The 23,812-nt window shown below is 43.7% G+C and overlaps 1 protein-coding gene across 2 annotated transcripts in view; it reads left to right on the forward strand.

Moving 5' to 3' along the window:
* The window catches only part of P2RX5 (purinergic receptor P2X 5), a 35,738-nt gene extending 14,475 nt beyond the window's left edge, over nucleotides 1-21,263 (forward strand). The window contains exons 4-12 of one of the 2 annotated variants that reach the window (XM_087702879.1): nucleotides 780-855; nucleotides 5,277-5,373; nucleotides 6,605-6,685; nucleotides 9,076-9,214; nucleotides 10,259-10,395; nucleotides 13,817-13,910; nucleotides 15,561-15,626; nucleotides 17,092-17,174; nucleotides 20,556-21,263. In XM_087702879.1, coding sequence (XP_087559005.1) covers nucleotides 780-855; nucleotides 5,277-5,373; nucleotides 6,605-6,685; nucleotides 9,076-9,214; nucleotides 10,259-10,395; nucleotides 13,817-13,910; nucleotides 15,561-15,626; nucleotides 17,092-17,174; nucleotides 20,556-20,652 — 870 coding nt within the window. In that variant the 3' untranslated portion in view covers nucleotides 20,653-21,263. Of the gene's footprint in view, nucleotides 1-779; nucleotides 856-5,276; nucleotides 5,374-6,604; nucleotides 6,686-9,075; nucleotides 9,215-10,258; nucleotides 10,396-13,816; nucleotides 13,911-15,560; nucleotides 15,627-17,091; nucleotides 17,179-20,555 lie in introns of those variants that run through there. The other variant, XM_087702880.1, reaches the window with a different exon arrangement.
* The last annotated feature ends 2,549 nt before the right edge of the window (nucleotides 21,264-23,812 follow it).

Here is a 23,812-nt window from a genome sequence, read left to right on the forward strand (position 1 = left end):
GACATGAAACGCCTAGAGAAGAGGGGCAAAGAGCATTTCCACGTTGCCTTACGGGTTGAGGACAAACCACATGAGAAGGCCACTGTTTAAGTTACTTGCGTAAAGCTTATCTGTCTGGGAACAGCAACCGTATGCTTGGACCAGAACAATAGATAAATAGTAGCTAGATGGATGGATGGATGGATGGATGGATGGATGGATGGATGGATGGATGGGTGGGTGGGTGGGTGGGTGGGTGGGTGGGTGGGTAGGTAGGTAGGTAGGTAGGTAGGTAGGTAGGTAGGTAGCTCCTTGTTCCACCCAGATCAGGTGAATCAGTAGTAGCGGCAGCAGGAGGCTCCACCCACCTGCCTGGACACTTCTATGCTCGTACGCACGGGAGCGAGCCCAAACCAGTAGTAAAAAAATTGGTGACGCACCTCTAGATAGATAGATAGGTGGATAAATATATGAGAGAGAGAGAGAGAGAGCGAGGGAGGGAGACACAGAGATGGAGAGAGAGAGACAGAGAGGGCATTGACAGCGGAGGAATTCTGGGAATTGGAGTCTACTTATCTTAAAAGTGTCGAAGCTTTAAAAACCCTGAGCCAAACAAACTGAGTTTCTTTAGTGTTTCTCATTAGAGAAGAAGGCAGCTACATCAGGGTCAGACTTATATCCCATTCTCCCCTGTATCTTGAACAGCTTAAAATATGATCCTGGAAGAATTCCTCTTGACTTCCAGCCTTGAGTTCTTTAAGCCTGTAAAAGGAAGATTTTGTCTTTTCTGATTCTTCTAGAACCCGAGTATTCCAGATGCCTTGTGTTACCGCGACAATGACTGTCCCCGGGGAGAAGCCGTGATAGCCGGCAACGGTATATATTTGCTATTAAATATTATTTCAGAGAGATTGGATATGGCATTTTTATCTACTCCCTGAGTCCTTCCCAAGGACTTAGGATAGGCAAAGGTGCATCACCAAATCTCCAGAACCATAAAGCCTACAAACTTTAAATTTGGCATGTATGTTCATCTTGGCTTCTAGGTGCTCGCTAAGAAAGAATTTTTCTAAATGACCGTCCGATCATCAGTATTTCTTATACGTATTTATATATATATCTGGATTAACACACTCTGATGCTAAGGAGTTAGACGTTCTATTCCCCCTCCCTACCTGAAAAGAACTCTGTTCCAACTGCCACTTGGGTGTGGGAGTGTGGCCAGCGCGTGACTCATCTGGCCTGCGGGCTGGGAGCTTAGACGTTCTACTTCCCCCTCCCCATCTGAGAAATGCTCTGATGCTAAGGAGTTAGACTGACGGAGAGATGGGGATAAGATAGGAGAGGCCTCTGTGGGGCAAGCCTGAGGGAGAGAAAGGGAGAGGAGAGGCCTCTGAGGAGCAAGCCTGAGGGAGAGAAGGGGAGAGGAGAGGCTTCTGAGGAGCAAGCCTGAGGGAGAGAAGGGGAGAGGAGAGGCTTCTGAGGAGCAAGCCTGAGGGAGAGAAGGGGAGAGGAGAGGCTTCTGAGGGGCAAGCCTGAGAGAGAGAAGGGGAGAGGAGAGGCTTCTGAGGAGCAAGCCTGAGGGAGAGAAGGGGAGAGGAGAGGCTTCTGAGGAGCAAGCCTGAGGGAGAGAAGGGGAGAGGAGAGGCTTCTGAGGAGCAAGCCTGAGGGAGAGAAGGGGAGAGGAGAGGCTTCTGAGGAGCAAGCCTGAGGGAGAGAAGGGGAGAGGAGAGGCTTCTGAGGGGCAAGTCTGAGGGAGAGAAGCGGAGAGGAGAGGCTTCTGAAGGGCAAGCCTGAGGGAGAGAAGGGGAGAGGCCTCTGTGGAGCAAGCCTGAGGGAGAGAAGGGGAGAGGAGAGGCTTCTGTGGAGCAAGCCTGAGGGAGAGAAGGGGAGAGGAGAGGCTTCTGTGGAGCAAGCCTGAGGGAGAGAAGGGGAAAGGAGAGGCTTCTGAGGAGCAAGCCTGAGGGAGAGAAGGGGAGAGGAGAGGCTTCTGAGGGGCAAGCCTGAGAGAGAGAAGGGGAGAGGAGAGGCTTCTGAGGGCAAGCCTGTGGGAGAGAAGGGGAAAGGAGAAGCTTCTGAGGGGCTAGCCTGAGGGAGAGAAGGGGAGAGGAGAGGCTTCTGAGGGGGCAAGCCTGAGGGAGAGAAAGGGAGAGGAGAGGCCTCTGAGGAGCAAGCCTGAGGGAGAGAAAGGGAGAGGAGAGGCCTCTGAGGAGCAAGCCTGAGGGAGAGAAAGGGAGAGGAGAGGCCTCTGAGGGGCAAGCCTGAGGGAGAGAAAGGGAGAGGAGAGGCCTCTGAGGAGCAAGCCTGTGGGAGAGAAAGGGAGAGGAGAGGCCTCTGAGGGGCAAGCCTGAGGGAGAGAAGGGGAGAGGAGAGGCTTCTGTGGAGCAAGCCTGAGGGAGAGAAGGGGAGAGGAGAGGCTTCTGAGGGGCAAGCCTGAGGGAGAGAAGGGGAAAGGAGAGGCTTCTGTGGAGCAAGCTTGAGGGAGAGAAGGGGAGGGGAGAGGAGCCCGATTATATAGTTTCATAGTGGAGCACGGGTATCCGACTAGTAATATTATAGTCCTTGCTCCAGAATTATTCCAAGCCAATCTGCATTTTGCAATTGACTGATGGTAATTTATTATAATGGGAATGTTTCACTGCGTAGTCAGCCAGGCTGAATTTGGTATTTTTGTCCACCTGTCCAGTCCTTTCCCAGGTAGCTGGGGATAGCCAGATGTTGATGTTTAATAATATTATAGGTCTCTTCGCAGAATTTAATCTAACCTCAGGTCAAGTTGGCTTTTGAAATTGACTGATAGAGATTTATTCTGTCAATGATCATTCATTTCAGAGTCAGCCATGTTCAGACTGCATTTGACATATTTCTCCACCTAACCCGTCCTTCCCAAGTGTTTTCTTGTTATGTGCGCGGCCGCGCAAGTGTGCAGCTTAGAGGGAACATTGTTTACGGCCCTTTTTCACACAACCATTTTAGCAACCCCATGGTCACATGATCAAAATTCAGAGGTTTGGCAACTCACTCGTATTTACGACGGTTACCGTGCCCCCCCGGGGGGGCGTGTGATCCTGTTTTGCGACCTTCTAATAAGCCAAGGTCAATGGGGAAGCCAGATCCACTTAACAACCGTACTTCTAACTTAACAACTGTGGTGATTCTCTTAACAACTGTGGCAAGAAAGGTTTTAAAATAGGGCAAAACTCATTTAACAAATGTTTCACTTAAGCACCTATAATTGTTGAGTCATAAGTCAAGGAATATCCCTAAAATCTCACTTAACTGCATTCAGCACAACAGCTTAGGTACGCAGGATTAAAACATCAAAGGGAACAATACCACTTCATGGCAAGTGGAGAGGAGAAATAAATCCTTTTGTAACAAGATTAAAAACCCCAGAGAAATCTGTTTAAAAAAAAAATCAAATGGGGCCTCTCACTAACGTAATTAATTAAAATCAAGTACTGCAAAAAGCAAGGACAAAGTGTTTGAAATCCCTCTGTGCAACAGAGCTCTTAATTCCCCTAGAGATAATAAGTCATCCCTATTTTGCTAATTATAGGATGAAGGGAGGCTAATTGTTCTTCTTGGCATTTTTTTCAAATAACCCTTTTTTTTTAAACAAAGGGGAAAATCCTCCTGCCAATTACCTCCCATAGACCCATTAGATCCCACAGATTAGGCCTCCTCCGAATTCCATCCGCCGGCCAATGTCGACTGTTGACTACTCGGAGGAGAGCCTTCTCTGTGGCTGCTCCGGCCCTCTGGAACGAGCTCCCTGTGGAGATTCGGACCCTCACCACCCTTCAGGCTTTCCGCAAAGCCGTCAAGACCTGGCTGTTCCAGCAAGCCTGGGGCTGATGAGTTCCCAGGTCCACTCGAATTGTTGTGACTGTTTTTTTTTTTTAAAACTGGTCTTTCTAATTTGTTTCTCGTTTTGTTTGTTCTTGTATTGTTCCCTTCCCCTTGGTTTGTTAGCCGCCCTGAGTCCCTCTGGGAATAGGGCGGCATACAAGTTTAATAAACCCTTAAACCCTTAAACTGACTTTGCAAAGGTGGGAAGAAGAGGAGAGTGCCAGGCGATAAAGACGTAAGAAATAAAACATTAAAACCCTAATCTAGATGTCCCAAAGGTGCTTTTTTTTTTTTCAAGAGACAACTGGACTTTCTGGTTTTTCCTTTGAAAATGTTTCACTTCTCACCAAAGAAGCTTCTTCAGTTCTGACTGGATGGTGGGGAACGGAAGGATTTACACTCCTTGCAGACCGCTGGTCATTTGCATCCATTAGAGGGTTGTTGAGGCCACTTGGAGGTTTCTCTGTGTTCTCAGGGTCACAACACAGTCTTCAGCAGTTCCAAGAAGGTTCCACACCCATTTGCACCACTCAGGTGACCCTGAGGACAGAGATAAATACCCAAGTGGCCTCAACGACTCTCTAAAAAGGACCACCATTGAGCTCAAAATTCTTGTTGCTGAGCGAGACATATGTGAAGAATGAGTTTCGCTCCGTTTTCGCGCTGTAGCTGTTCAATGAATCGCGGTAGTTTTTAACTACACACCGTTGTTAAGTGAATCTGGCCTCCCCATGGACTTTGCTTGCCAGAACGTCGCAAAAGGGGATCGTGTGACCCCGGGGCCTCTGCGACCGTCATGAATGCGAGTCAGTTGCCGAGCGTCTGAATTTTGATCACAGGACCACGGGGATGCCACAACAGTCGTAAGTGTGAAAAACAGTCATCAGTCACCTTTTTTCAGTGCTGTTGTAACTTCGAACAGTCACTAAACAAACTGTTGTAAGTTGAGGACTGATGGTATATGCAGGGGAGGTAAAAAAAACCTCTCAAAACGGAGTTTGCAAAGGAGAGTTTACAACTCCACTCATTTGCTGTGCGTAGTGTGTTTGGCTGCAACCGCCATCTTGACTTTTTTGACCTATCCACCACCGTGCCGGCTGTTATCTCTCCTCCTACCGAGCCCCCCCCTGAAAATTATTTCAGGGATTCACAAAATTATAACCTGGATGACATTTTAGAGCCGAGGTGGCGCAGTGGTTAGGGTGCAGTACTGCAGGCCACTTCAGCTGACTGTTATCTGCAGTTCAGCGGTTCAAATCTCACCGGCTCAAGGTTGACTCAGCCTTCCATCCTTCCGAGGTGGGTGAAACGAGGACCCAGACTGTGGGGGCGATATGCTGGCTCTGTAAACCGCTTAGAGAGGGCTGAAAGCTCTATGAAGCGGTAGATAAGTCTAACTGCTATTGCTATTGCTATTTTTCTAATCTGTTTCTTTGCTCCTATAGGTATCAAGACCGGACGGTGTATAAAAGTGGGGAATAATATCAGTGGGACATGTGAAATCCTCGCTTGGTGCCCGGTGGAGAAGAAAGACAGAACCAAGTGAGTTCAACAACAACAACAAAACAACTTTTCCATAGAAGCTGAGGCCCTGAAGGCTAGAATTGGGAGGGTCCCTTGAGGTCATCTACTCAACCCCTTTCTTACTCAGTATAGAATTCAAGCTAAAGCATCTATGAGAAATGGCACGCCAACCTTATACTTGAAGTTAAGGGGAGCCCAACCTCTCTGCCCCCCCTAATTCCACCGTGATATGGAAACCTCCGGTGGTCAAAGGTGCTTTTTCAGGAGGCAATTCTTATTTCTACTCTTATTTCTAGTCTATTATTTCTATTCTATTTCAAATTTTATTCTATTCTACAGTATTTTGAATTCTGTTATATTCTAAATTTATTCCATTCCCTACTCTATTCTATTCTTATTTCTTTTTTCTAATTCTATTCTATTCTTATTTCTTTCTATTCTATTCTATCCTACTCTACTCTCTTCTATTCTTATTTCTATTCTATTCTAAATTTATTCCATTCCCTACTCTACTCTACTCTATTCTTATTTCTTTTTTCTATTCTATTCTATCCTATCCTACTCTATTCTATTTTTATTTCTTTCTATTCTATTCTATCCTACCCTACTCTATTCTATTCTTATTTCTATTCTATTCTTATTTCTATTCTATTCTTATTTCTATTCTATTCTTATTTCTATTCTATTCTTATTTCTATTCTATTCTTATTTCTATTCTATTCTTATTTCTATTCTATTCTTATTTCTATTCTATTCTTATTTCTATTCTATTCTTATTTCTATTCTATTCTTATTTCTATTCTATTCTTATTTCTATTCTTATTTCTATTCTATTCTTATTTCTATTCTATTCTAAATTTATTCCATTCCCTACTCTACTCTACTCTATTCTTATTTCTTTTTTCTATTCTATTCTATCCTATCCTACTCTATTCTATTTTTATTTCTATTCTATTCTATTCTATTTTTTTCTATTCTATTCTATCTATCCTATCCTACTCTATTCTATTCTTATTTCTATTCTATTCTTATTTCTATTCTATTCTTATTTCTATTCTATTCTTATTTCTATTCTATTCTTATTTCTATTCTATTCTTATTTCTATTCTATTCTAAATTTATTCCATTCCATTCTCTACTCTATTCTTAATTCTATTCTATTCCCAGAGAATAATCATTCGACTCTAAAATTCAATTCAATTCCATTCTGAAAGAATTCAGTTAATCGACCTATTTATTGATTTTTAAGATCAGCTCTTCTGATCGATGCGGAGAATTTCACGGTTTACATCAAGAACACCATCCGTTTCCCCAAGTTTAACTTTTCCAAGTAAGTTTTTTCCTTCTTCTTTTTTTTTTTCTTTTCATCGTTTTTGACACCATTCTAAGAAATATTCTGCCAGCAGGAACAAGTTGCCAAATTTTGGAAGAAGTGTGTGTGTGGAGGGGAGGGGGGGAACCAGAAAAGGGCTCTGTGGATACGTAGATCAAAATTTGTGAGAGAGGGGATTACGAAAAGGAAAGGAACAATAAACAGCTTTTCCAAGATGTCAGATTTAAGTGCTGATACAAGACTGAAATTCTAAATTTCAGAAGAGCTGAGGTGGCGCAGTGGTTAGGGTTGCAGTACTGCAGGCCACTTCAGCTGACTGTGATCTGCAGTTCAGCGGTTCAAATCTCACTGGCTCAAGGTCGACTCAGCCTTCCATCCTTCCGAGATGGGTGAAATGAGGACCCAGACTGTGGGGGCAAGTTGCTGACTCAATTTGCTAAAAAAATCTGTAAACTGCTTAGAGAGGGCTGAAAGCCCTATGAAGGCAGTATATAAGTCTAATAAACAAACAAACAAACAAACAAACAAATAACAAATAAATAAATAGAGCTTATTAACTTATTTAACTTATTTTTTTTAAATTAAATTTAACTCCCTAAGACCCGAGGCAGCAGCATAAAACATTAAAATGATGAAAACAGTAGATACATGAAAACAGAACAATGTGCCCACCAGACCAAGCGTTCCTATTTTAAAAAGTCCGATGCAGATAATTCTCAATTTACGACCACAGTTGGGTCCCAAAATTCCATTGCTAAGCAAGACAGTGGCTAAAGGAGTTTTGCCCTGCTTTCGCGAAATTTCTTGCCGTCGTTGAGTCAGTCACATGGTTGTTAAGCGAATCTGGCAACTCTCATTGAGTCTGCTTGTCAGAAGGTCGCAAAAGGGAATTACGTGACTCCCGGAGGCTGCTGTAACCGTCATAAAGTACACGCCAGTTGCTAAGCGTCCTAATAATTTTGATCCCATGACCATGGGGCTGAGGCAACGGCGTGGAAAACAGTCGTAAAAGGAGGACTGTGGGGTTCTTTGTGCTCTCTCTGCTTGGCTGTTTCCTTACATTTCTTGATCGGCCCCCTGCCTTTTATCCCCAGAGCTAGGGTGGGGCTTCCGTAACATCCATCCCAAGGACCGGCCCATAGATTTCTACTGCTCTCCTCTCCTCTGCCGTCTGTACGTCAGTTACTGGACCCAGCTGTTCCTCCTCTTCCTCATCAGCCACTTCCAGACCTGGGGGCTGTTGACTCTCCATCTGAGGGCTGACGGGCGGCCTAGGTTCCTCCCCCCCCCCCACCTCTCTGCCAGCTCCATTCCCTCTTCCCCCTCGGAGCTCCCACCTTGATGCTGTCCCTGACTCCCATGCCACCTCCTCCTCTGATTTGGCAGCTGGAGGGGCCCATGGCCACAACAGTAATAGCCGAGGTGGCGCAGTGGTTAAATGCAGCACTGCAGGCCACTTCAGCTGACTGTTATCTGCAGTTCGGCGGTTCAAATCTCACCGGCTCAAGGTTGACTCAGCCTTCCATCCTTCCGAGGTGGGTGAAATGAGGACCCAGACTGTGGGGGCAATACGCTGACTCTGTAAACCGCTTAGAGAGGGCTGAAAGCCCTATGAAGCGGTATATAAGTCTAACTGCTACTGCTATTGCTATAATATCATATTAGAAGGTAGTGGGCTTTGCAATGAGGAGGAGGAGGAGGGGGTGGAGAAGAGAAGAAGGGTGGGAGGAGGAGGAGGAGGAGGAGGACTGCAGGGTCCTTAGTGCTCTCTAAAATTGGTGGTTTTCTTGCAGACATTTCGCCACCCAACTAGGTAATATCATCAGTTCCAGAAGGGAAGGGATTTCGCTCCCTGTTTATAGATACAACTAGTCCTTGAGTTAGGACCACAATCGAGCCCAAAGTTTATGCTGCAAAGTGAAACATTTAAGTGAGTCTGGCCCATTTCAACTACTTCGGTTGCCACCGTTGTTAGGCGAATCATTGCATTTGTTATATTACTAACACGGTTGTTAAGTGAAGTCTGGATTTCCCCTTGATTTTGCTCGTCAGAAGGTGACATGACCCCCGGGACAATGAAACCGTCATAAATATGAACTAGTTGCCAAGCATCTTAATTTTGATCACGTCACCACGAGGCAACGGTCGTAAGTGTGAAACACGGACGTAGGTCACTTTTTTTCAGTGGCATTGCACCTTTGAAGGGTCACTAAATGAATAGTTGTAAGTCGAGGACTCACCCGGAGCAGCTTACCCTTCAGCCTTGGTGATTTGTTCTCAGCACCGTCATATTTCCGAATGGTCGTTAAGTGAGGATTACCCTGCTCCATTGCAATAACGAGACACTGTGATTTTTGAATGCCCTTCTCACTTTCTGTCTGATGTAGAACCAATGTCCTCGACACCCAAAATGATGCTTATTTGAAAAATTGTCGCTATGGAGAAGATCAGCCGTACTGCCCCATCTTCTCACTGGGGAAACTGGTTAGCTGGGCTGGGAGCAATTTTCGGGAGATGGCATCAGAGGTATGGAAAAAAAATGGGGGTCTGCTTCTTCCTTTTAGCTGGTGGTCCGTCATAAAGTGATCTCTTGGGGATTGGCTCAAAGTCATCCAGCCAATTCTCGCGCCTAAGGTGGGACTAAAACTCACCTGCTCCTGGTAATTAGCCTAAAGTCATCCAGCTGGTTTTCATGCCTAAGGTGGATTAGAACTCACCGCCTCCTGGCGATTGGCCCAAAGTCACCCAATCAGCTTTCATGCCCAAGTTGGAACTAGAACTCTCAGTCTCCTGGTGATTGGCCCAAAGTCACTCAACTGGCTTTCATGTCTAAGTTGGAACTAGAACTCTCAGACTCCTGGTGATTGGCCCAAAGTCACTCAATCGGCTTTCATGCCTAAGTTGGAACTAGAACTCTCAGACTCCTGGTGATTGGCCCAAAGTCACTCAATTGGCTTTCATGTCCAAGTTGGAACTAGAACTCTCAGTCTCCTGGTGATTGGCCCAAAGTCACTCAACTGGCTTTCATGCCCAAGTTGGAACTAGAACTCTCAGTCTCCTGGTGATAGGCCGAAAGTCACTCAACCGGCTTTCATGCCTAAGTTGGAACTAGAACTCTCAGACTCCTGGTGATAGGCCGAAAGTCACTCAATTGGCTTTCATGCCTAAATTGGAACTAGAACTCTCAGTCTCCTGGTGATAGGCCCAAAGTCACTCAACCGGCTTTCATGCCTAAGTTGGAACTAGAACTCTCAGTCTCCTGGTGATTGGCCCAAAGTCACTCAATTGGCTTTCATGCCTAAGTTGGAACTAGAACTCTCAGTCTCCTGGTGATTGGCCCAAAGTCACCTCGCTGGCTTTCAGCTGAACTTCATTACTAGGTCATAAATACCTATTGGGGGGGAGGGTCTGTTGTAACTTTGAATTGTTATGCAACCAGTTGTAAGTCAAGGACCACCTGCATTTAGGATGCCAAGTCTGGTGAATCTCCCCTGGTTTTTGAGGAAAAACAGTTTCCTGATCTTCTGCCAAAACTGGAGAAAACCTTCCTCTGTTTTGTTTTGAATCCAGGGCGGGGTGATTGGCATCCAGATCGAATGGGATTGCAACCTGGATAAAAAACCGTCAGAGTGTAACCCTCACTATTCGTTCAGTCGCCTAGACAACAAATCTGCGGAGAAGTCTGTCTCCTCTGGATACAACTTCAGGTAAAGGAGGAGGAGGAGGAGGAGGAGGAGGAGGAGGAGGAGGAGGAGGAGGAGGAGGAGGAGGAGGAGGAGGAGGAGGAGGAGGAGGAGGCCAAAGCATCCTCAGTCTGCCACTTCGGCAGTTCGGTCTTTCTGAAATGACTTCGTTGGCCAAATCCGGATGGGATTTAATTGATCAGGTCAGCCAGGCTGGAAGGAAGGAGGAGTCAAGTGAGGGCCTAGCTTGGAATCCTTGCATGGCTGCAAGAGGCATAAGCTTGAGCTACATGTTCTGCTCCCTAAACACTACCAACCCTCTGAAGTGAACTCAAAAGACACCTTTGTTTTACCGGCAGCCCCGGCAAAAAAAATTCTCTCTCCCCGCAGGCGAGCAAGTCCATCCGGCAGGGAGATGAATAGTTGTCTGCCACATCTATTCATCTCTGCCCCCCCCTGTCTTTGATCCCGCAGAGCTAGGATGAGGCTTTGCTAGCAACCGTCCCAAGGACCGGCCCATAGATTTCCACTGCTCTCCTCTCCTTTGCATACACGCATCAGACACTGGACGCAGCTCTTCCTCATCAGCCACCTCCAGACCTGGGGGCTGTTGACTCTCCATCTGAGGGCTGATGGACGGCCCAGGCTCCGCCCCCCTCTCTCTGCCAGATCCCCTCTTCCCTCTCCGAGCTCTCAGGTTGCCTTAATGCCGTCCCTGACTCACCCCTCTTCTTCCTCCTCTGATTCGGCTGCTGGAGGGGTCGGCGGCTGGCATCACATCCATGACAGTGGTGAAATGTAATTTTTTTTTGCCACCGGTTCTCTGGGTGTCGCTTGGTGGGCATGGCTTGGTGGGGGGGAATGTCATGTGACTGGGTGGGCGTGGCCAACATTTTTTAAATTTTTAAAGTCTTTCTAACTACCTATTCGCCCAAACCGGTAGTAAAAAAAATGCTTTAAGAAGTGGGAAAAAACCGTCAGGTGTGCCATGCGATCGTGGGAACCATTTCCCCCCCACCCTTTAAAGCGTTTTTTTTAATACCAGTTCGGGTGAATAGATAGTAAAAAAAAAATCTTTAAAAAGTGGAAAAAAAGATTGCCACGATCAGCATAGCTGATTGTCATCTTTTTTTCACTTTGTAAAGCATTTTTTCCCTGCTGGTTTGGGCAAATAGGCAGGGAGAAAAATATTTTAAAAAGCAAAAAGAAGCTTCCGATGATTGGGCGGCTTATAGCTGATCTGCGCGATTGTTGGAAGCTTCCCCCCTTCCCCCCGCTTTTTATTTGCAACTTTTTAAAAATATTGGTATCATTTGAAGAAGAAATAAAAACTTGAGAAAACGTTCATTTTTACTACTGTTACCCTTCCCAGCAAAGACTATTATGATTTCTCCCGTTTATTCATCTCTGTCTATATTTTATGCCATAATGGTTCATAATTACACTTATGTAATTTCCCATTTAAAATTGTAATATAAACTCCTAAGTATACAACCTTTTTTTACTATCTCACATCCTGTTAATTTTTCTGATTCTTCTTTTTAATTTGTCCTGGAGATGGTGGGTATATCCAGCCTTTAGTACATTACTGTAAAAAAACTTTTGCCTTCCAAACTGAATTAAGACGATATCTTTCTTCTAAGTAATTCACCACCAATCCTGCAGGAGCCTCCCATTTATACTGTATCTGGCGATTTCTAAATTCATCAACTAGGAATGCATAATCCTTTCTTAGACCCGAGGTGGCGCAGTGGTTAAATGCAGCACTGCAGGCTACAGCTAGATCAGCAGGTCAGCGGTTCAAATCTCACTGGCTCAGGGTTGACTCAGCCTTCCATCCTTCCGAGGTGGGTAAAATGAGGACCCAGATTGTTGGGGGCAATATGCTGACTCTCTGTAAACCGCTTAGAGAGGCCTGAAAGCCCTATGAAGCGGTATATAAGTCTACTGCTATTGCTATTTCTGGATCTCAACATTTTAGGGGGAATTCCCTTCAGTACCTGCGACCCGTAATTTGCTTTCGTAAGTCGCTTGTAATATTCCATTCCTTGTTTTCCTGGTAACAAAGTAGATTACAATATCGCTTGGTAATTGTCTCTGTCTTGCAATCCATGAATTAACACGATAAATTTTTTCAATCTGCCAGTCATATTCTGCTTTTGGTTCACCAATTAACTATTCGCCCAAACTGGCAGGAAAAACATGCTTTAAAAAGCATGAGCCAAGGTGGCGCAGTGGTTAAATGCAGCACTGCAGGCTACTTCAGCTGACTGCAGTTCTGCAGTTCGGCTGTTCAAATCTCACTGGCTCAGGGTTGACTCAGCCTTCCATCCTTCCGAGGTGGGTAAAATGAGGACCCGGATTGTTGTTGGGGGCGATATGCTGACTCTGTAAACCGCTTAGAGAGGGCTGAAAGTCCTATGAAGCGGTATATAAGTCTAACTGCTATTGCTATTGCTATTGCTAAAAAGCAGGGGGAAAGCTGAGCTGCACGATCCTCGAAAGCTTCATTTTTTACTATCGATTCGCAGAACCGATGACAATCATCCCTACCAGTTCATGCATACCAGTGGTGGGTTACAGCCAGTACGTCCTGGTACGGGCATACTGATGCCTGTTGGGTGCCCACCTGCCCGCTTTACTGGTATTTCACCCAACTGGGCCATTTGCATATGTGTATGCAGCATACGGGGCCTGCGCGATGCTCCGCCAAGCAGCTGGAGCATCGGAGGGCGGTGGCGCACGCATGCATGCGCAGCGCACGCGCATGTGGTGGACGCCCTGCCCCGTCGCAGCATGCCGGTTGCGACGGGATCCGGAACCCACCACTGGTGCACACTGGTAGCATTTCACCCCTGATCCATGAAGCCTCGTCTGATCGTTCCCAGGGGAAGGCAGGCAGTCTCGTGACATTCTTGTAACAGAGGTGATAAACAATAAAATTAATGACTTTCGTTAGAGTTAATCCTCGACTTACGACCCCTATGGAACCCCAAATTTCCATTGCTAAGTGAGGGAGCTTTGCCACATTTTACAACTTTCCTGCCACAGTTGCTAAGCGAATCACTGCAGTTGTGAAGTTAGGAACACGGGTGTTGAGCACATCTGGCTACCCCACTGATTTTGCTCGTCTGAACGTTGTAAAAGGGGATCATGTCACACACACACACACACAGGACACTGCAACCGTCATAAGTACATGCCAGTTGCCAAGCGTCTGAAATTTGTGACCATGGAGATGCTGCAACGGACGTTAAGAGTGAATAACAGCCATAGGTCACTTTTTCCAGTGGTGTTATAATTTCAAACGGCCATTAAATGAACCGTTGTAACTTGAGGACCGCCCATAATCAGACAGCAACAAAGCCGAAGGGGAAAAATAAAGATTTTTCTTTAGCTCGGAAAATTAAATCGTATGACATTTTCTGATTTATTTCCTTTTCAGGTTTGCCAAGTATTACCGGAGCGCAGCGGATGTCGATTTCCGAACGCTGATCAAAGCTTACGGGATCCGTTTCGATATCATGGTGAACGGCAAGGTGAGGTCAAATCACTACTGGGGAAAAAAAAACCACAGATATGCGAAGGTGGCGAATATGTGTAGCTCGCGGGTGGGATGAAGGCACAGGTATGTTCTCCGAGCTTGTGGGTTTAGTTTTGAATGTTTAGTGACCAGGCTAAGTAACATCATCAGCAGAATTTGGGGGATATGAATGTCGGTGTTGTGCTTATAAGGGCTTTGTACGGTCAGTGGGTCTTATGTGGGGAGATCATGTCAGGTCAAGATCCCATTAGGTGAGGCTCTCATGATGGTTTCCTGCTTGAGCAGGGGGTTGGACAAGAAGACCTCCAAGGTCCCTTCCAACTCTATTATTGTTGTGGCCAGCCAGCGGAGCAGATTCGGAGAGTGAGGAGGGTTGGGGAGGAACCTGGGCCAGTCCTGGAGTCTGGGGAAGGCTCGGATGAGGGCTCTGTGTCGGAGGCAGAGAGGAAGCCAGGGCCGTCCGACAGTTATCAGCTGCCTTCGGAGTCAGACATCAGTGAGGCAGAAGAACAGCTGGAGCCTGTTCCCAGTGTGTGCATGCGCAGACCTGCCAGACGAAGGGAGCAGCTAAAGAACAGGGGTCGACTTGGGAGTAAGGCCACAGGTGGACGGTGAATGGCCCCTCCCAGAGGACATAAAAGAGGAGCGAAAGGGGAGTGGAGTTTGCAGGAGACCATTAGTTCGCTTCATTGGTTCGTGACTCTCAGAGGCTCCTTGCCAAGTTCTGCAGAGATCGGCCTGGCAGCTCTCCAAGCCAGATGAGGTCTGTGACCGTAAATCCTCCCTCGAAAGACTTTGCTGGATGTGAAGGAGCAGAATTCGCACTGAATTCATAAAAGGGGTTTTTGTCGGGACCAGGAGTTTGCTTCATGCTCTCGGGAAGCCTCGGTCAGAACAATTATTCTCTATTCTAAATAATAAGAGTCCCGTTGGGAGAATTGTGCAAGGCTCAATGCCAGGGATGTCAAAATGGCGGCCCACATGCCGGATGCATCACGCATTGGGCCACGCCCACCCCAGCTCTGCAAATGGGAAAAACATTGTGATATATCACGTGACGGCAACGTGATGCAGCGGGTTTGATACCCAGGCTCTAAGCTCTTGTTTCTCAACCTTGGCCACTTGAAGCCGCGTGGACTTCAACTCCCAGAATTCCCAAGTCAGAGATCCCACTGGGGAATCCTGGGAGTTGACGTCCACGCGGCTTCAAGGGGCCCATTTTGAGAAACAATGGTCTAACCAGTGCAGGAAGTCCTCGACTTACAACAGTTTAGTGATATTTCGAAGTTACAACGGCGCTGAAAACAGTGACTTCTGTTTTTCACACTTACGACTGTTTCCGACGCTTAGGAACTGACTCACATTTATGACGTTTGTGGTGTCTCGGGGTCACGTGATCCCCTTTTGCGACCTTCTGATGAGCAAAATCAATAGGGGAAGCCATGTTGTTCACTGAAGAATTGCAGTGATTCACTTAACCACCGTGGCAAGAAAGGTTGCAAGATGGGGCAAAACTCACTTAACGACTTTCTCATTTAGCGACAGAATGCTTTGGGCTCCATTGTGGTTGTGAGTCAAGGACTACCTGCATAAACTTTAAAATCTGTGCACAAAATTCACCTTTTTTTGTTTTTTTCCCCCCCAGGCAGGGAAATTTAACATCATCCCAACGGTAATCAACGTGGGATCCAGTCTTGCGCTAATGGGAGTGGTAGGTCGATCATTTGGGATGGAGGCAATCAATTGCTGGATTACAGGCAGTCCTTAGGAGTGGTGCGGTGAGCTAGAGGTGGAGCTCTTGCCTTACAATCAGGAGGCTGTGAGTTCGAGCCTAGGTAGAGGCAGATATTTCGCTCTCTCCCACCCCAACACCAATCTCCAATCTTTTTTAAAAAGAAGATTGGATAATCATCTCCAAGGCCCCTTACAACTCTGCTATTCTGTTCTGTTCTATTCTATTCTTCTGTTCTATTCTTCTCTTCTATATTCTATATTCTATTCTACTGTTCTGTTCTATTATTTTCTATATTCTATTCTACTATTTTCTATTCTATTCTATTATTCTCTTCTATAGTCTATATTCTATTGTATCCTATTCTATCTTCTATTATTCTCTTGTATCTTCTCTTCTCTATTCAATTCTATTCATTCCAATATTCTATTTTTCTATATTCTATTCTATATCCTATCTTATCCTATTCTTCTCTTTTATATTCTGTTCTATTCTAGTCTTCTCTTCTATTCTTCTCTTCTATATTCTATTCTATTCTTCTTGTTCTATTCTATTTTTTCTAATATTATATTATTCTTTTCTATATTTTATTCTATTACTCTATTCTATACTATTCTTCTATATTCTATTCTATATTCTATATTCTATTTTATTCTATTCTTCTCTTCTATATACTGCTATTCAATTCTTTTCTTCTCTTCTATATTCTATTCTATTATTCTCTTCTGTCTTCTCTTCTTTTCTCTATTCGATTCTCTTCATTCCAATATTCTATTTTTCTATATTCTATTCTATATCCTATCCTATTCTTCTCTTTTATATTGTTCTATTCTATTCTTCTATATTCTATTCTATATTCTATTCTTCTCTTCTATATTCTCTTCTATTCTTCTCTTCTTTATTCTCTTCTATTCTTCTCTTCTATAGTCTATTCTATTTTTTCTAATATTATATTATTCTTTTCTATATTTTATTCTATTCTATTCTCTTCTATATTCTATTCTATATTATTATAGAATATAATATAATATATAATTATATTATATATTCTATTTTATTCTATTCTTCTCTTCTTTATACTGTTCTATTCAATTCTTTTCTTCTATATTCTATTCTATTCTATTCTTCTCTTCTATCTTCTATTCTATTCTATTCTATTCTATTCTTGTTTTCTATATTCTACTATTCTATTCTTTTTTCTTCTGTTCTCTTCCCTTCTTCTATATTCTATTGTATTTCATTTTATTCTATTTATTCCTACTTCCATTCAATTCTCTATATTCTATTCACATAATAATAGAATACAATAAGACAATAAAAAAGCCCTCATTAGAATAAGCATGCAACTGCAAATGTGAAACCTTTTTTAAAATTACTCTTAGCAGAGTGGATTTCCCGCTCTGTTCATTCATATGGAATTGTTTCTGCCATCCAACCCACCCAGGGGGCGTTCCTCTGCGACTTGGTGCTGCTGTACCTTCTTCGAAAGAGCGAGTTTTACAGAGGGAAAAAATACGAGGAAGTGAGGTAGGTCACCCACAGCTGCAAAGCATTCTCGATTCATAGAGAATCCCTTATTTCCTGACAATGAGAGCAATTCATCAGTGGAATGACTTGCCTTCAGAAGCTGTGCGTTGCTCCGTCACTGGAGGCCTTTTAAGAGGCTGGATAGCAATTTGTCTTAAGGTCTGATTGAGCAGGGGGTTGGACTAGAAGACCTCCAAGGTCCCTTCCAACTCTGTTATTCTATTCTGTGTAAAAAAAAACCGACTATCCACGCATTTGTAAGCGTCTACGTTGATGTGATGGTACGTACATCATCAAACAAAGTGTGTAAACCTTCCAAATGCTGAAACGGGGTACAGGGAAGGGAGAGAAAGTCTTAAAATTGCATCAGATCTTCCATTTTTGTGATTGGTCTCAAGATGGAGATGTCACTCTCAAAATGATGGGCTCTAGGTCACCAAAAGCCTTGAGTAATCTAAAAAAAATATCCCTTGGAAGGTTGCAAAAAAACTTTAGGGAATCCTGAAAGGTTGGCATTCAGACACATCAGCCATCTACAGACACACAGAGATAAACCACATTTACACACCATTTCAAAAGAGACAATCAAAGGCCATGAAGGAAACAAACAAAAGTCTGGAACAGATCCTTTCTAGCAACCCAGATAAGCGGGGATTAACACCAGTCAAATCATGAAGCAGAGAACAACAATCAAGGAAGTACCACGGAGAAGACCACTGGCTGCGTAAGCTACTACAGATTTTCTAGTCTTTTTGCTTCCTTCTTAGCTTTTTATTGTCTCTTTGGGATTACTCCACAGGACACGCTACTACAGATAGTCCTCGACTTACAACAGTTCGTTTAGTGACAATTCAAAGTTACAACAGCCCTGAAAAAAGTGACATGACCATTTTTCACATTTATGACCATTGCAGCATCCTGACTGTCACGATTTACATTCAGATGATTGCCAACTGATTCATACATATGACGGTTGCAGCGCCCCGGGGTCAGGTGATCCCCTTTTGCCACCTTCTGACAAGCAAGCTCAATGGGGAATCCAGATTCGCTTAACAGCCACGTTCCCAGCTTCACAACTGCAGTGATTCACTTCACAAGTGTGGCCGGAAAGGTCGTGAAATGGGGCAAAACTCACTTAACCAATTTCTCACTGTGCAACATCAATCCTGGGTGGTCGCAAGTCATGGTCGTAAGTCAAGGATTAGCTGAAATACATACATGCATACATATATATATATTTTCATACATTTTCACGGGTACAGGTATGCAGGTTTTGGTGTATTTGGGTCTTTTCCCATGTAAGATTGAGAGTATCTTGGCGACGTTTCGACAAGGTCCCATTCATCATCTTCAGGTGGTGTCTTCGGCTTTGTGCCTGTACGAGCAAAGCGTGATTGGAGCTGCCATCCCTCTATAAATACTGGTGTGTGTGTGTGTGGAGTGCTAGCTCTGTTGCTGGAAGAAGGTTGGCTGTGTTGTAACATCTTGATTATGTTACAACACAGCCAACCAATCTGCTTCCAGCAACAGAGCCAGGACTCCACACACACACACCAGTATTTATAGAGGGATGGCAGCTCCGATCACGCTTTGCTCGCACAGGCACGAGGCCGAAGACACCACCTGAAGATGATGAATGGGACCTGGTCGAAACATCGCCAAGATACTCTCAATCTTACATGGGAAAAGACCCAAATACACCATACACCAAAACCTGCATGTATGTATGTATGTATGTATGTATGTATGTATGTATGTATATATATATATGTATGTGTATATATATGTATGTATGTATGTATGTATGTGTATATATATTTATGTATGTGTATATGTGTATATATATGTATGTGTATATGTGTATATATATATGTATGTATGTGTATATGTGTGTGTGTGTATATGTGTATATGTGTGTGTGTGTATATGTGTGTGTGTGTGTATATGTGTATATGTGTGTGTGTATATGTGTATATGTGTGTGTGTATATGTGTGTGTGTGTATATGTGTGTGTGTGTGTATGTATGTATGTATATGTGTGTGTGTGTATGTATGTATGACACACACATGTGACTTTAAGTATATATATATATATATATATATATATATATATATATATATATATATATATATATATATATAATGTTTTCTGAGGTTTTCGCGGGTGTTAGTATGTAGGTCTCTAGTTGTTCGGGTTTTCTCCCGCGTAGAATTGGAGATGTCTTGGCGACGTTTCGACGAAGTCACATTCGTCATCTTCAGGCTGCTGCTGACTACTTCAGGTTTGGTGTTTCCAGGAGTAGTGTGGGATCTTGGCTGTTTTGTTCCTTTAAGGTTCCTTAAGTCCATCACGACTCTTGTGACGAGCCGATTGACAGATAATGGAAGCAGTTAGCTTCCTCCCATAATTGGGGCATACCAGGGGTTGTGACACTAAATATATACCTTTTTCCCTGGCTTCAGATGATAAGGAGAAGAGCCTGTGGCTTAATGGCTAAGACGTCTGCCTAAGATGTAATATAGCCCAGGTTCGAATACCAGGAAGGGTATGGCTACCTGATGAGAGCTAAATAGCTTGAAATAGATCTATACTAGTCTCCCTTTATTTATTTATTAGCACAAATACCACATATATGTATGTATGTATGTATGTATGTATGTATGTATGTGTGTGTGTGTATATATATATATATATATATATATATATATATATATATATATATATATATATATATATATATATATATATATATATATATATATATATATATATATATTTTTAAAGTCACAACCCCTGGTATGCCCAAATATGGGAGGAAGGTCACACTTCCACTCTCTGTCTTCGGCTCGTCACAAGAGACCATCCAGACAGAAACCCAATATTTTTTACTGTTGCCTTTTTTGTTACATTTGTTATATTTATGCTGATAAATAAATAAAGGGAGACTAGTATAGATCTATTTCAAGCTATTTAGCTCTCATCAGCTAGCCACACCCACACACAGGTTCGATTCCCAGTAAGGGTGTGGCTAGCTGATGAGAGCTAAATAGCTTGAAATAGATCTATACTAGTCTCCCTTTATTTATTTATCAGCATAAATATTACATACATACATACATACATACATACATACATACATATATATATATAGACAGATAGACAGATATAATCGATATAGATAGATAGATAGATAGATAGATAGATAGATAGATAGACAGATAGATAGATGATAGATAGACACACACACACACTGTACACAGGCAGCAAACTTCCCACTCAACAGCCCTGATGATGTTACCTAGTTGGGTAATGAAACGTCTGCCAGAAAAACAAAGATTCCGCCTTTGCTAATTTTCCCGACTTTCCTTTTCTACGTGTAGGTCGAATCCCAAGAAAACTTTACCGGCAAGCACCATCAACGGGAATCAGGCTGAGAACCAGAGTGAAGATTCTTCATCCCAGTTAGATCAGCTTTAGATGGTTGAGACCTAAAAGCTGTTTTGACTCTGGAACGACGTCATCCGTTATTAAGAGAAACCACGGACCCCAGGAAGCTTTCGGAAGGGATTCGCTTAAGCTCTTAACGGCCTTCCTTTTCGGCATCCTGAGCCAAGGATATCGACACACGGCAGGATTTTTAACTTTTTGAAAATCAAAACCAAACGCCAGGAAATCCTGCGTTAAGGACCGCAGCCGCGTGGCGGATATAAATCCTCTTTTATGTGGCTTCTGGATAACCTAACACCGCCATCCCTAGCCTATCAAATGTACCTCAAAAGGCAATTGAGGAGAGGACAGTTGTCCACGCTGAACTACTATCATTGTTCATCGCGCAGTCGGCCAGATGTTCGGAATGGATTCGGCATTTTTGTCCACCCAACGAGTCCTTCCCAAGAATTGCGCGGTGACCCAGAGGTGGAGCTCTCGCCTCACAATCAGGAGGCTACAGGTTCGATCCTAGGTGTAGCGGCTGATATTTCTCTCTCTCAGGGCACAATGAGGATATATCTGCCGAATAAAACTCCGCATTGGCAACAGGAAGGGCATCTGGCCAGTAAACACAGTTGTCCTGACTCAACCCCACAAGAGATTAAATGACCACCCCCCACCCCCCAATCAAGTCCTTCCCATGACCCCAAAAAAGGCAGATGTGGTTATTTGATGGTGTTAAAAGTTCTCGTCGCAGGATGTCGGCTATTTTGAGTAAATCCGCCTTTTGCAATTGACTGATGGCGAATTTGTCAATGCCAACAGCCTTCAAGCGGTGCTCCGGATGTTTTGGGATTTCCCCCAAGGCATCTATTACTGTAGATACTACCTTTGCTTTCTTTTGCCACGGTCATTATTACAGGCAGTCCTCGACTTACAGCAGCTCATTGAGTGGCCGTTCAGAGTTACGACGGCGCTGACAAAAACCCGACTTAGGACCATTTTTCACACGTAGCGAGCCTTGTAGCAGCCCCGTGTGACCAAAATCAAACCTTGACTCGTACTGATGACCGTTCCTGTGTCCCAAAGTCACGTGATCCCCTTTTGCGACCACCTGACCAGCAAAGTCAATGGGGCAGCCAGATTCACTTAACAACTGTGTTGTTAACTTATCAACTACAGTGATTCACTTAACAAATGTGGCAAGAAAGGTTGTAAAATGGGGGCAAAACTCACTTAAAAAATGTCTCGCCTAACAGCAGAAATCTCGGGGCTGAATTGTGGTCGTAAATCGAGGACTACCTGTGATTACCAAATTTATTTGCCGCCCGTCTCGCACTTCGAAGCGGCTCTGAGACTAATCATATCCTGAGCATTGGCGTTTGAAAATATACGATAATTAAGACTTTTAATCACCCGCTTTCCATTCTGCTCTCCGTTTTGAATCTCTTCCTGCAAATTGCTGAGCCTGTGGGATTATTCAGGGAATTCGAAATAAATTCTTGCAACGTGCGTAAACAATTCTCCAGCCTGTGGGATTATGCCGGAATGCTAAATAAATTCCTGCAACATGCATAAACAATTCCTCAGCATCCAACCAACTCATGAGACATAACTTCAACGTGAAGACGGGTTGGCCATTGGCATGTCCTCTACCAGTGGGTAGAGTGCAGTACTGCAGGCCACTTCAGCTGACTGCTAGTTCAGCGGTTCAAATCTCACCGGCTCAGGGTTGACTCAGCCTTCCATCCTTCCGAGGTGGGTAAAATGAGGACCCAGATTGTGGGGGCGATACGCTGACTCTATAAACCGCTTAGAGAGGGCTGAAAGCCCTATGAAGCGGTATATAAGTCTAACTGCTATTGCTATTGCTAATTTACACACAAACCCAAGTCTTATTTTATGACCGGTGCATAGAAATGGCCAGTCGCAGGAGTTAAATCAGAATATTATCTACGGAACCACAAGCCATAGTCCTAATGGCTGCTTCACCGGGAATTTCTATACGCTTAAAAAATAAATGGGTTGAACTGAAAAAGAAGTTTTGAAAAATGAATGTGATTTTGATGAGGAGAAGAAATAGACCATAGAGGTTTTTATATATATATAAAAAACAACAACCATAGAGTAAGAGATAATGTTGCATTTGTTATTTATAATTGCCGCAAAGAAAATTGGAAGCTATTCCTAATTTTTTTCAGGTCTTTTTTCCTCGTTTCCTTCCCTGCGTTTCCTTTATACGGTCACAGGGTTGTTGTGAGGAAAGTGGGAGGAAGCAGCATTAAGTATGTTCACCACATTTGAGTTACTTAGAAAAATAATAAAGGACGAAAATTATATACATACCAGTATATGTATGTGTTGGCAGTTCGAGTCCCTAGCGCCATGTAACGGAGTGAGCTCCCATTACTTGTCCCAGCTTGAAAATTATATACATACCAGTATATGTATGTGTTGGCAGTTCGAGTCCTTAGCGCCGCGTAACGGAGTGAGCTCCCGTTACTTGTCCCAGCTTCTGCCAACCTAGCAGTTTGAAAGCAGGTAAAAAATGCAAGTAGAAAAATAGGAACCACCTTTGGTGGGAAGGGAACAGCGTTCCATGAGCCTTCGGTGTTGAGTCATGCCGGCCACATGACCACGGAGGCGTCTTCGGACAGCGCTGGCTCTTCGGCTTTGAAACAGAGATGAACACCGCCCCCTAGAGTCAGGAACGATTAGGACCTATGTGCAAGGGGAATCTTTACCTTTATATATATATTTAAAGAAGATTAAAGAGTAACAAGAACACATAGATATGTATGTGTTCTTGTTAGTTTTCAATTTTTAAGAGTGAGAATTATTTCAACATATCTATATAAATAAAAATGTAATGGTTGTTTGTTCAAAATCGCTAATCTCCGAAAGTTCTTCACCGATTGCTTTGAAATTTTGACACAACGTTGCATTCGAATATGCGAATGTTTTTATATGCGTATATGATATAGATGTCACACCTGTGACAGGTAAAAACACGATTTTTGTAAAAACATGCTTTTTTGAAAACCAGCACCATCTGGTGGACGTAAAAGCAACACCCGCTATACTAAATATTTCATGATTCCATTTCAATGTTTCCGATTGCATTGTTATATTGAATTTTCGTAGATTTTGATTTATTTTCATTTTGATTTAATTATTTCGTGTGACATGGCGTTGGAATTGAGCTGTG

This window comes from Thamnophis sirtalis, unplaced genomic scaffold (assembly GCF_051295495.1).
Source record: "Thamnophis sirtalis isolate CommonGarterSnake01/CBP01778 unplaced genomic scaffold, rThaSir2_p1.2 scaffold_17, whole genome shotgun sequence".
NCBI lineage: Eukaryota > Metazoa > Chordata > Lepidosauria > Squamata > Natricidae > Thamnophis > Thamnophis sirtalis.